This window comes from Strix aluco, chromosome 4, assembly GCF_031877795.1.
Source record: "Strix aluco isolate bStrAlu1 chromosome 4, bStrAlu1.hap1, whole genome shotgun sequence".
NCBI classification, from domain to species: domain Eukaryota; kingdom Metazoa; phylum Chordata; class Aves; order Strigiformes; family Strigidae; genus Strix; species Strix aluco.
Window position 1 is genome coordinate 92544773 of NC_133934.1, and position 12992 is coordinate 92557764.

A 12992-nucleotide genomic window follows, 5' to 3' on the forward strand; every position below is an offset into this window, starting at 1 on the left:
ATTCACAAAAAAACTCAAATCCAATTTCTTGCCGGAATTCCTGGCTGTGGAATAAAACATATTTTGAAGGAACTTAAGCAACAGGAAACATCTTTTTAAAGATCTCAAAACAAACCAAAGAAGAAACACACACATCTTTCAAATGAGGTCTTCCTGGATTTTGCCTGAAAAGCAGTTACCCTTTGCAAAAAAAAGACTCTTAAATTGAGAAGTTTGAGCAGGCCTCTAACATATATCACAGCCTGTCTAGACAGAAGAAAAGAGTTGGGATGACCAAACTGCAGTTTACTGTCGGAAAAAGGGGGGGGGGGGCTTTAAACGGGAGCTACTCTTTAGTTACGCAAATATTCAAATCTGATGCAACTTGCAAAACACCAGGAGCACTAGGGCTTAAGACACTATTTACTATAACAACCTTAAAAGGTCAGGCATTTCTAAGTACAGTTGCGGACAACTTTCTGTACAGCCTTAGTATTGAAATAGCATTATATATTTGGAGACTAATTTTCGATCAGCTCGCTACACAACTTCGCCACATTTTCATCCCTGTATCCAACACTGCAAGGAAGGAATTCGAAACAGATGGCCCCGTGGTAAAGAACAGTTTCTGACTGAGAAATAAAAATTAGCTGGAAGGCTGAATAAAGTCACTGACTAATCTATTCTTTCTTAGCTTAACAGAAAATTCTTCACCACTCTCTCCATATCTTGATAAAACAATGCATCTTCACATCTCACTTGCTGGAACAGAAAAAAGAATTGAAGGTTAAATTTATGTTGTGACCTACATTTAGTCTTGTAGAAGTCAGTTATCTAACCTACACCACTTGTCTGGCTGCTGCTGCTGTCAATGGAGAAATATCCTTAGGAGGTGATTCTCCTCAGATTAGGTGTCTCAGATATACATTATGCTACAATTAATGCTTTGGAGTTTCTCCTCTCTCTCCACTGACAACAGATAGAGTCTAAAAAATCACCTTCAACTATGTTTTATTTTCATATGGTTCAAGTTAAGCACGCGAGTCCCAGCAGTTAAGTGCTGTGGATTTAATGAGGAGTCTGAGTGGACTGTGACCTTCCCACCTCAAACAGCACCAGCTGCTGCAGCCTGTGCTTCCATCTAAGGTACACAGGGATGGCTGCAAAGTCCCTCACACCAGGGGCAAGATGCATCTCCCCACATGCATGCAAATCAAATGACAATAATACAGATTTTGTATTACAGAATTATTTTTTTTTCTTCCCTCCATCTGTACATTTGAAAGGCCTATACAAAAGATGGCAGACTAGGAAAATATAGGAAGGTATTTTCCTGTCCACCAAGCCCATAAATTTGGTGCTGCACATCACAACCTTCGTATCTGTAACAGATATAAGTAAACATAATTCACAGCAAGAAAGCAGAGAAAAATAAGAGCTAGTGGCAGAGGCAGTAAATTTCTCTTCATTCCCCCTTTTCTCTTCTTTTTCAATACTGAAAGTTCCTACACATGCTGAGTAAACCAGCCCATCTGTGAGGCATCACCACAGCAAAATTAAACCTCCAAGATTTGGGGAAGATGGACATGTTTAAAGAAAATGTATGGGGCTTTTTTTTTTTTTTTAAAATTTTTATCCCCTTCTAAATGCACTCAAGAAGTGGAGGAGTCTTTTGCTTCAGTGTAGGAAAAGAGAAATTCAGATCACATTTGAGAATTCTTTAATACATCAGGTAGTTCTCAAGGAAATGCTAGTGATGAGAAAACATTTCTTGATAAAAACCAGGAACAACAACTAGATAGGCTGGTAGTGTTAATCCTTAATCTTACTAGTCAAAGAGAGTAAAAAATGATGTTCAGTATGCTCTACATAAAATGTACATGTAAAATGCATATGTAGATATAATAATTATAATATTTTATTATATATCATATAGTATATATACATGGTGTATTTTAAGTATTATTTAATATTTATTACAATATGTATCATGTAATAGATGCTAAGAGCAGCCTAGCAAATAAGCAAGAAAATTAGCATACACTTTGAAATACACTTTTCTTTAAAGTGTATTGCATGTTTCGAGCTGTGGTTTTACAATATAGTATTTTGGGAGGATATTCTTCTTCAGGAACTATGCACAGAACCGTGGCTGTGAATGAAGCTTTTCACCCTACAAGTAAACACAGGCAAGCCCATGGGATACTGACAGATAGAGAGACACCCTTGTTAACTGAGAGCAAAAGGCTTTGAATAAACTCTGGAAAAACTAAATCAGAGCTGGAGCACTGTGGTAGTGATGGGAAGTTATTAGCGTATTCAACACCAGGAAGGATGCAGAGGATTCCTCATACTGTAACAGACACCTGGGCCAGCTTGATTATATCTGGAAGAAATTCAGTCCTCATATTCTCAGGACACAGAGATAGCCACTGTTGGTCCCCCACCTCCCACCTCAATTATTGAGACATCAATGATTAAATTAAGGAAACAATAAAATACTACATGACAATCTGCAAGAATTGCAGATGAACCATTCATAAAAGTACTCTACAGTCATTAAATAATATTTTAAGTATCTTAAAATTATTAGAAGTAATGAAAAAGACACTTGGTTAGAAATAGCCATGGTTTTCCTTTTAGTTTTGGTAAGAGGACTGTAAGAAACTGTACAGTTTAGGTGGAAATGAAAGTTTGATTTTATTTTTTTCCTAGGGAATTCACGCCATCAGCCATATGGCTTCATTTAATGACACAGAGCTATAATGATTCTGTATAATTACTGGCCTACATAATGCAATTCTCCTGGGATGCTATGAGAAATCTGCACAATCATCAGGAAGGACTCTGGAAATGGGGGTGGAGAAGAAAAATAAAACCCAGCCAGAAGCTCTGCTGTAAAAGTTAATCACTATAATTTACATTTTGCCACCAATTCTCAGGTACAAGTTCTTTTATGCACCATCAAATGATCTGAACGCTAATTATCACTCCTGTCTTCTACAGACACAAACACTCTAATTTGTGGTTATTTTCTTTTCTTTTGTCACAGAGTTCTTTTTAGGGCCAAATTCCTTTTCTTCTTGCTCAGAAACCCGACTCTAAAGACATTACAGACATTCTGGCATCCAGAGGCAAAAGGTAAAAAAGTGAAAAGCCACAAAGGATAACAATTTAGGAACTGATAGAGATACACATCAATTAAGCTGTCCATTTCTCACAAAAAGTAGCCTGTTCAGAATGGTCCTTCAGCCTCCCCTCCTTTCCCTCCTCGAAGCAGGCAGCTGTGGTTACATTTTGGACATGCCAGTTTAAGAAGCCTCCAGCTCCAAGCTGTTGTGCCACCACAGAAGGAGCAATAGGGGAGCTGGGAGCAAAGAGCTGGGCCCACGGGTTTCCTCAGGTCAGCATTGCTGCTGCATGCAACCACCAACCGAGCATGCCATGAGAAACAAAATGAAAGCTTTTTAGTCCAGGCTGTGCCTTTCCTTTATTGTGAGGCAAATGCATGTTCTAGTCTTCAGAAATAAGAAGTAATAAGAAAAAAAAAAAAAGAAACAAGTCAGTCTGTTTTTTCTCCACCAAAATAAACGATGTGGGTGCAAGGATTGCAGTATTTCTCAAGCCCAGTGTCTTCTACAAATTGCTACTACTCCTCTTTGCCAAGAGCTGCATTTTTAACAGCTGATTTTTAAATGAAACTCGGAAAAAAAACCCCAACTGTTTTCTTCAACATAAAGCCTAGGGAACCTTTATCTGGAAATTGCAGTGCCAACCCCCAAAAAACATGCAGAGAATCATTTCAGTATCATCAGAGAAACATCACGTAAAATTAATCCAAGCCAACCAGAGAAAATACTGTGTTTGGAGACACAAAGCTACCATATAATAAGTTTGCAATCAAGTTGCAAAGTATACATCCATGGAAGACAAAGATGAGAGGTGTCAGGATATGCCTGCACTGCGAAGATGTGTTTCTCTCTATTAAATTTTCTCGGCTTTTCTACTGAACTAACCCTATTTGGTGCTCAGAGAAGAGGAAACCAGACCCTCAGATGTACAAAGATGCCATTCCCATCAGGCACACCTTTACAACAAGGCTTCCAAGAGTTACATGTAAGTTTTCCAGGCTTGAGTTGCTTCTGAAAAAATCCTTCCACATAGAAATGCTACTGACAACTTTATTACAACCAGCATTTTGTTTAAGAATCTCACATTTAATGCCACTGCTAGTTACACTGAGACAAGTACCGCAGGGCATGTGGTTGATTCTATATGCATTTTTTAACATTAAACACGCTTGTCTTAATATAAAAGGTGTAAAACTGTAGATAACCACCACATAAATTTTTACCTTCAAGAAAGGGGCACACGCTAGCATTGCCCAAAATCTAAGTAAATCCCTCTGCACAGCGTTTCCTACAGAATTCTTCAAGTCCTTCACGTGTGCACAGCTACTGGAAACAGCAGTCTCAAAGACCTGGGTGGTATTTATACCAACTGAATATGAGCTTTAGTGCCAAAAATGGCCAACCAAGAGAGGCAGAAAACCAGAGCGGGACCACCATTAATAGATCACTTAGTCAAAATTACCATGACAAAGTACAGGGAAACTATTCACTACATTACAGTCTCTATGACAACCCCCTATTTGCAGCTACTGTATGAAGAGTTGTTAAACTGTCTGATAAACATCTAGCCTTGCATAAATGCAGCTTTGCTCAGAACGATTAGCAAAAATTGCTTCAGACTTCCAGTCTGTAGGTATTTTAGCTGCACACTCAAAACAGAGGCACCTTAAGAATAAAAATGCAACAGTCAGGCTCCACAAGGTCAACAAATTATAATGATCACACATCTTCCTTAAAAGACCTGTGGTTTTTTTTCTTGTTGCTAGTATGACACTGTATGAGTACTTTTCAAAAGCACACGAATACTTCTTGGGAAATGGGTTAGGAAAATGGTCTAAAATATTTTCTGCCTCTAGCAGCTCTGATTAACTTGTAAAGTGGGTATCTTCCATCTGAGGTGTTCAAGCACATTATACATGTACTTGATATTGCCAATTTTACAAGTGGCAAAACCAAGGGAGAGAGGGAAGGTGACTGCAATGTGTCATACCCACAAGCTTGCAGAAGAATGAGATTAAAATCTACATGCTGGCACTCCCAAGCAACTTGCTCTCAGTACTGATCATACTGACTGCAAGCAGATTTCTAAACTAAAAGACCGGGAAAACTGTGAATTGTCTGAAATGTGTACTTGCAAGACTAAAAAAGAACCCCATATTAAAGCGTTCATTAACAAAATGGACTGATCTCCTTTCTGATCCACATATGAACTGCAGTTGTTGCAAGATATTCCTTATGAGCGCATCAGACACGTCTGTCTTATGTCAGTTTAGTAGCAGCAGCATGGAGTATGCTCTCAAAGACATTCTCTTTAGTGTTATAATCAGTAGGCAGATGTGAAGACTAAAAGTGGTCTGAATTTTCAAGCATTCTGCACGGCGAGATCTTTCAAAACACTGGTTAACATAAGTAGAAACCTCTCTCCAACATCCACTTCCGACTTTTGATGGGTTAGAGAGTGAGAACGGGAAAATGAGCGTGGAGAGGTCAACCTCAAGAAGTGAAAATTACCTTGTATGCGAGACGGCATCACTCAGACTGTAAGCACTGTTCTCCCTCGTTAGCGGGTTGGAGGCTGGTTGACTCTTGCTGTGAATATCCAGGCTCAGCGAAGACTCGGTCTTTCGGTCCATGTGGCTCTCTTTTTCTAATGTCCTGTCTGCAATGGAGACCACTTCGCTGGAGCTATGCCACAGGGGTGCCACCTTCTCCTTTGCCAGCCCTGTACGGGGAGATGTTGCTGCTCCCAGGGAGGCAGTGCTGCCATGGCTGGGTCCGTAGGAAGTGGTATCTATGCCGCTATCGGCTGAAGTCCCTTGAAGATAGTTGTAGCTGTTCAGCTCTGATTCGGTGCGCTCTCCGCTGTCGTACCATTTCTCATCACTGTGAGCACTGGAGGCATTGCTGGAGAGAGTATTGCTGCTGGAATGGCTGGAGTAGTGGCTGTCAGACTACAGAAGAAACAGCAATCCAAAAAAAACCACACTTGTAGGTTTATTTCAGAATTATGGCAATAAAGAGGAGAAGGAAATAATCAGTTACAAAAGCCACCACTGCACAATAGGAGCTCTTCTACCCTGAGGTATTGGATAGATACATTGAGGAGACTAATAAACTCTAAAAATTCCATTCCAACACAATGCATGTGCTCTGTTCTGGGTGCACATAAAAAGCTTTAATGGGGATTTGGAAGCCATGTCTTAACTATTCAGAGAAAGCCAGAGTTGTTTGTATTTTGTCCCAAAATACGCTGTTTCCTTTCAAGCACAGTACTGTTCAGCCCACTCCAATGAAATTCGCTGTGTAGACTCTGACTTGGTTTATAACTACTATAATTAAAAATATTCTAATTTTAAGACTCCAGTGTTTTAGAACATGAAACAGAACCAATCCTCAGAAAGTGCACATTATTTTAATAATCCAATGCCTATCAAAAGGTTAAAGTAGGGCAAAATAACCACTGTTCTTCCTAGCCCTTTGTAGTAGGGTTTATTTCCTCCTCAGCAGGAGTGTCCTCTGCAAATGACCACTGAAATGCTGTTTAACTAATCTGAAATTGTTTTCCAAAGGGCAGAATTACAAGAAAGGAAGCATTAATGCAATGCTTTTAAGTTGTCTCATCAGGGCATGTCTGGCTGGTTTGTATGTTCTGACCTTGGTTACAGCCAGCTGTTACAAAGAAACTGAATGCCCTCAATTCCATAGTGGGCAGTGGTGGAACATCCCATTACAGGAAGAATTTCTTGCCATACACTCATCATTGCTTAGTAGCTCACCCACCTTTGGGGTATTTATATCCATTTGAATTCCTTAATTTTAGTTTCCATCTACAGAATTTATCTAAGTTCGGATCATCTATATAATCAGAACTGATGCAGTTTTTCAATAGGCAAGGGACTTGTTTGGTGACCAGATGGCCTCGGAATAAGGGAAGGGGTGGAAAGGAGACTTAGAACCACCTTTCCTATTCGTCTATCCCTGGAGTTTTACCAAACAGGCATGGGCAGAGATCCCAGTCAAATATAAAAAATTAAGATACTGTTTCTAGAAAAGGGAAAAAAATAGAGAACGGATGTACACTGAGAGCAAGAAATCTCAGCATCCACGTTTATTATACTAAAGCAAGATTTGACAGAAAAAACAGGAGGAATGTTAAGTAAGTTGATCTGGACTCCTAGTTATCTCCAATTAAAGTTACTGCTCTTCATTAGGAACTGCATCACTCCCCCATCCATCTGTCCACATAATAAAGATTTATTTTAACAATGACTAAATGAGAAGAATACAAGCATTAATAATTCCAGGCTGCACTTTGCATGCAAGCTAATGAGTTCTGTATCGCATCATTATACTGTCAAATACATCGCATGGAAAACAGGTCAATCTAAATATAAAAACCAGTTTGTGCTCCTAAAAATATGAAGACAGGTGTGTTGGGCTTCTTATTGGTTGGGTTTGTTTTATTTTGTTAAATCATAAAGATGTGTTTTTATGAATTAATAACCTAAAAGCAACACGGCCAATTGTATTGAAAGAAGAATGCTGGTAAGCAGGAGCAAATAACAGGAAACAATTATCGACTTTCTCACACCTAAATAAATGCAACTAATACTTTCTGTATAATCATGCAACACAGCTCTGTAATTTAGCTCATTGTGCAAATAAATTAAAAAGTGATATAGCTTCTTGGGTAATTTAAAGTTTAAAGGATTTTTTTACTCTAGTGACTGAAATTTTTAAGACATTTTAAATTTATGAACATTACTGCATTTATCTATCTCTCTGTATGTAAATCAGGAAGTGACAGTCTCCAAAAAGGTGTGAATATTTAACTCTGCGGAGACAGAAAAACAGAATTTACCATTCAGACCTTAAACATGAATGAAACAAGAAAGCTCTTTCTCAGCAGAATTCCAGCAGATCTCTCAGACAAAGTCTTCCAACAGTGTGCAAGGTAGGTTAAAGAAAGGAAGTAGTTACACCAGATGAGGAGAACGGAGAAAAAACCAAAAGCAAGATCACTACTCTGTTTCAAAGCAGCAGCTTTCTGAATGTTGCATTATAAAATATATTAGTAAACTTTTAAGTCTCACATATGAGACCGAGGAATAGCTTTGTGAACTCCCACAAATCCTCTACTTATCACAAGAGAATAGACAAGAAGCTGCCGTTCAACTGGCAACAAAACTTTATTAACTAATAAATATTTCAGTAGGCTGTGCTTAGCTTCTGTAGGATTCTGGACACAACAGGTCTGCTCCACTGCTTCCTCCATGTTCTCGCAGGGTACAGGGCTTGAGGATTTTTTTCTTTTTCTTTTTAACTGACACCCTAAATATAACTTTGAACAACACTTTTGGTATCAAGAGCTTGTGGAGCAAAACCAAAACATTAAATAATTCCTTTTTTAGGATAACTTACATGACCCTGCTTATTTGGAGACAAGTGAACCACAGGATCCTGTCTCATCAGTCTTCCACTGGGGCTTTCTCTGAAGGATGGCAGTACTTTTGATACCGCTGGGAGATGGCATGTTGGTTCTGCAATACAGCACACAATGACGTACTGAAGAGTGTGTGCAGTGAAACAAACTAAGAAAATGCGTAACCTAATTTTATGCTGCAATTTTTCCAATACTACCATTAGCCAAAACTTTGGATACCTAATATGAAATTCACTCCAGATAAATAAATACATATTGTGACAAAACACAGGTGAGTAAGTGAGGGCCCATTCCTGCCTGGCGTAAATCAGTAAGACCATGAACAAACAGCAGCCACCATCCTGGCTTTTGTTAGAACAACCTGAATGGTATCACACCCCCATTGTCCAACAGCACTATATCAGAGCATTAAAACAGCGGAATATTCATTTTCACAGTGTATTGACATTGTACTGACATAAGTGCATTGCCTGTGGAGGAGAGATTAAAATCCTGGAGATCCACATTTCCTTAAATTGTATTCTATGCAAGGCAGGACAATAGCAAAAGTCTACAGTGATCATTTAAATGAACACATTTTCTCTAGTACAACTACTAAGCATATTTCTTGTCAAAGTTAAGGTGAGTTAAATAAACATTTTCTAATTGAAGAGATAGCAAAATTCTGTTGAAATCACAGTATTTCCTTAAAAATTTATGGCCATGAATGTGGAAACTGCACAGATGTACAAAAGGAATACTTACTAAACTAAACCTGACAAAAGTGCATGGAATTCAAATCACTCCTCTTACATGGGACACTCATAGGAGTGCTCTTTGCCAATTCAACTTTTTTTCCCCAGGAGTTAACTACGGAGGTCTAGAGGGCGTTCAGACACAGCCTGTCAGGTAGGTAATTGCTTTCTCGGAGCCCAAGGTCAGTATTTTAAAAGAAGCTCTCTCAGTTGTGACTTTTTACATGTATCTTGTCTCCTGTGGTTATGCAATATTCTGCACTTCTAAAAATGCTGCTTTTAAGTAGAGTATGTGCTCATGAACATCAAGTACTTAACAATACCCGTGGTAATTAGCAGTGCTTTCCTCAACACAGCTACAGTTTGTTCATCTTGATCTGCAGCATTACTAGCTTTTTTAAAAACAAATGAAACAGTTTTTAAAAATATATATATATAAAAATAATAATAATTAAAAAAAAAAAAATCGACCTTGATTTCCCCTGGCAAGTGATAACAAGCAGTGCTGGTGCACGAAGAACAAAGGTCTTCCGTAGCTAAGAATGGGCCAGGCAGGAGTGAGTGTGTGGATTCACTGCACCTAATGCCTTATTTACCTTGAGACAGATTATCCCAAGTGGAAATGTGCCTATTTGTCATAGAACCAAACTTTCACCTAGATTCGTGAGACTCACAATGAAGTCTCCAGTCAGAGATGCAGCTTCCAACTATCTATCAATGCAGGACAATAGACAAGAGACAAAATACAGGGATTATATATCAGTATGCATTTCTCAGCCTTTGCCAAATGCCAGAGCCATCTCTTCTACCACACAATTGTTCTGGTTCTTTTCGGCCTCATTTATTTATTTTGCTAATATGGTGACACCTGACATTGTAGAACAGAACTTGCTGGCAGCTCCACTCAGTGTCAGCACCAACACCCAACTGTTGGTCTGCAAAAGTAATGCTGAGCAAAAGATCAGTTTTACATGTGTCGTTACCATCACACAGTATCAAAACATATGTGATTAAAAATCGTTCTGTCAAAACGAGAACTGAAGATCAGCATAATCACAGCTTTTTTGTGAGAAGTATGGGGGGAGTTGTGAGGGAGGGACTGACAGATGGCTTCAATAACAAGGCACAGCTCACTGAGGTTGTGAAGGTATGTGAACAAAGTACATCTCCAGAACTTGTGGTTGGCATTTGCCTTAAACTCCTGTTGATCTCACTGAACCTTATTCTGTGTTCAGCACTAGTCCATTTATATAGAACAAAAGCTGTGAGGCAGTAAAATGATCATCTACATGCATAACAGAAAAAGTTTGGAATTGTTTAATCTACGGTAACAAAGTTAGAAAAAGCCAATCTAGCAATCTTGACCATGGTCATCATGTTGGATCAGTACTGTTTGTAGGCAGGACATTTCCACTGGTGTCAATCTCATCAGTATCCACTCAAGTCAAGCCATAGCTGTAGCAAAAGGTCTGTGTACAAAAACTTCAAATGAAGGCTTAACAATGCAAATTCTCAGTACCCAGCTGTTTTATGTAGTTAATATGTTCCCTCAGCTGACAGCTTAATTGCTAAGTGCAATGAAAATGTATACACTGGTGGAAGGCGATTACCAAGCTATAGATTTACTTCGCTATTTAAACTTTAATTGCATTTTTTCCATTTTGTACATGGTATTTTTATAGCTTCAATGATCAAACAATCAATTTGCATTTATATAGCACCATTTGAAAGGGAGCATCACAAGCACTTTAGACAAACTAAGCAAATTAAACTAAGCCAAGCCACTCAGGAGTGCAGGTGAGGTCAAACAAGTCCTCAACAGCAAGACAAATTAATAAGTGTGTCTACCCAACCGCTTGTAAAAGGACAGAGTGTTTCAAGGTAAGAGCATTAAGGTAGATTTAGTCCCACAATCAAATGAAGAACTGAAATCGGTTCTTCCTCAGGTGATACTTATAGATCTTAAGGAAACAGACTGCAGAAGCTAGTGCATGCTCCAGACCTAATTATTAATCCTGATGAACAAGGTTAATTTTCAAAGACACTGAAAACACAGTGCTTAAGAGGGTTGTCTCTCTGCATGGAGAGGTATTGCCAAAGTCACCTTGTCCTTAGCACCACTTACTCATTGTAAAGAATTAATTACCTACCCATTTGGTCAGCGATACTATCCTCACTTCTTTGCCAGCTGGGTGTGGATTTGCCACTACCACCCGTATCTGATTGCGTGTTCTGCCTGTCAATGGAAGCAGGGGATCTACGGCTAATTCCAAACCTGTTGTAACACCCCAAAAAACAAAGCAGATAATGACTTTAAACATGCATGATTCTCACACAAGGGGAAAAGAGCACTTTTAAGAAGCTAGTGTCAAACAAGGGGGCAGAGCAATACATAGCACATCTGCTTGAGGGATTTATAATACTTTTCCATTTAATTTTTGTGGCAGCTCTCAGGACCCATTTAGCACCTTTTAATGTGTAAGATTACAGTACACATTAATTTATTAAGCATCTCTGATCAAGAACATCTCATTACAGTGAATACAATTAAAAAACAGACCAAAACATCCAGGAATAAAATTATTAGTTTTCATTTACATAGATGTTTACATGGAAGAGCGACCAGACGACCAGACCTTTACACGGTTACAGAAAACTGACCACAACAAGTAAAACTTAAAAGTCTGGATAAAAGCCACGTAGTTTCGAAATGAGGTGTGTTTATCGGGAAAAGGTAACAAGAATGGATCCCTTTTAACTGGGAAAGCACTACCTCAAACTAGTCAAAGTGAGAATCAGAAAGTTTGTTGGGACAATCCCATGGATCTCAGCCACTTTCCTGGGTTCTAAGCAAAAGGCTATAGTAAGGTCATACCTAGGTATGGCCTAGTACGGCCTACTAAGGCATACCTAGATGCAGACACATTCAAAGAGCATAGACCCATTTCTGACAATATTACACTGCCAAATACTTTAATGAAGCATTTATAGAGTTGGTTATGGATTCCCAGAACCTGGGGATTGTAAATTCTGTAAATTAATAAGTTATTTGATCTTTAATTTGAGTGGACCACTGTAAACTAAATACAGCTGTAGGAAAGCAGTGAGACACATATACCTATTGCTGTAGAAGAAAGAACAGAGCAAAACGAAAACTGTGTTCAATGGACTTTGTAAATCCTGCTAGGTTAGTCAGATGGATTTCAGCTCAATAAAGATACAGGAAGCTCAAGGATGCCTTATATGCCTAAAAGCTTGTAAGAATTAAATCTGTAATTCTGTATTACATATAAATCATTTATAAGTCTATAAGAATTATAGTTGGGTTCAGAATCGATCATTGAGAATTTATCAAGAATAATGTATTTCTGAGGGTTTTTTTTTAAAATCAGACATACCCTGAAGGAAAAAAAAAAATCCCAAGACTCTACATGCACTGAGTAACACCCAAAAGTATTACAAAAAGCTGATATATCCTCTTACATATGAAGGAGTTTCTCTAGCTCTAAGTGTCTAACATAGCAACAGAAAATAAAATACCCAAACTGTGCTTTCTACTCATTCTACCAGCTACAGACTGCCCCACACGACCTCCAACATAAAACAGACATCTGCCCAACTGTCAGAACAAGTTCAGTGTGGTTATCCCATTTGAAAGTTCATGTCCTTGTTAACTCAAATGAACCCACCAAAGAAACATCCTAT

The 12992-nt window shown here is 38.6% G+C and overlaps 1 protein-coding gene across 7 annotated transcripts in view; it reads right to left on the reverse strand.

The window, feature by feature from the left end:
- Positions 1-12992, reverse strand: part of SIPA1L1 (signal induced proliferation associated 1 like 1) — a 222312-nt gene that overhangs the window by 14974 nt on the left and 194346 nt on the right. For all 7 annotated transcript variants that reach the window (XM_074824294.1, XM_074824293.1, XM_074824296.1 and 4 more), the window contains 3 exons: positions 11438-11562; positions 8532-8650; positions 5622-6061 (listed from right to left, as the gene is read on the reverse strand). In XM_074824294.1, the coding sequence (XP_074680395.1) occupies positions 5622-6061; positions 8532-8650; positions 11438-11562 (684 nt within the window). The remainder of the gene's footprint in view (positions 1-5621; positions 6062-8531; positions 8651-11437; positions 11563-12992) is intronic.